General features: G+C 42.5%; 1 protein-coding gene across 1 annotated transcript in view; it reads right to left on the bottom strand.

The window, feature by feature from the left end:
* LOC119591626 (nephrin-like) overlaps positions 1 to 845 on the bottom strand; it is a 125,992-nt gene that overhangs the window by 43,297 nt on the left and 81,850 nt on the right. Inside the window, exon 8 of the mRNA XM_037940379.1 lies at positions 639 to 798. Coding sequence (XP_037796307.1) covers positions 639 to 798 — 160 coding nt within the window. The remainder of the gene's footprint in view (positions 1 to 638; positions 799 to 845) is intronic.

Below are 845 nucleotides of genomic sequence, written 5' to 3'. Positions count from 1 at the left end.
CACAGGGAGGGATAAAGCAATAAATAGGATAACAAGGAGGGACGAGGTCTAGGAGGGGGACAGGGAGGGGTAAAGGAATATTTAGAGAAAGGGACTAGGAGAATAAAGGCAGGAGTGGGATGGGGAGGGATAACGGTAGGATGGAAAGGAAGACATGAAAAAGGAGGACTAGGAGGACGGGTAGAGGGAGAGATGGAAAACAGGGAAAGAGTTGTCATAAGCAACCACTCCAGAGACAATGCAGCCTAACGGGTGTTCTTGAGACTTGCATGACATTTGCTACAGGTCTGGTTACAATGCGACACGGGAAGGAAGCACAGTCAGTTAAGATATACAGAGAGGTTATATACAATGTAATTACAGTGACAAAGCAGGCAGATGCATGAGAAGGGTGTTGATTTATTGATTGAGGCTATGAATATATGATGAGACAAAAAAATATATAATCACAAGCTAAGAAAATATGATGAACATTCAACAGTATAAGTGTACCCCCCCCCCCCAGAATGATTATCAAAGACTCTTTATGCCAATATACTTTGATTATTGAGTACAAAATGTCGTGATAAAAATGCCAGAATACAAGGAAAAGTTGGGTACAAAAAAAAAAAAAAACGAAACTTGACATGCATACTTACATCTGATGTGGAGTGGCACCACATTGCTTTTCGTAGCACCCAGGGAATTGACAGCTGTACAGGTGTAGTTCCCAGCAGATGTGCGGCGAACCATCTGTAGCACCAAGTTACTAGAGGACACGAGAATGCCTGCCTTCAGCTGGTGTTCCACTTTCTCTCCCTGGGAAGAGAAATGGGTTTATTATCATACGTCCTAGAAATAAACAT

The sequence above is a fragment of the Penaeus monodon genome, chromosome 29 (genome assembly GCF_015228065.2).
Source record: "Penaeus monodon isolate SGIC_2016 chromosome 29, NSTDA_Pmon_1, whole genome shotgun sequence".
Lineage (NCBI taxonomy): Eukaryota > Metazoa > Arthropoda > Malacostraca > Decapoda > Penaeidae > Penaeus > Penaeus monodon.
This window is presented reverse-complemented; position numbering and strand designations above follow the sequence as displayed.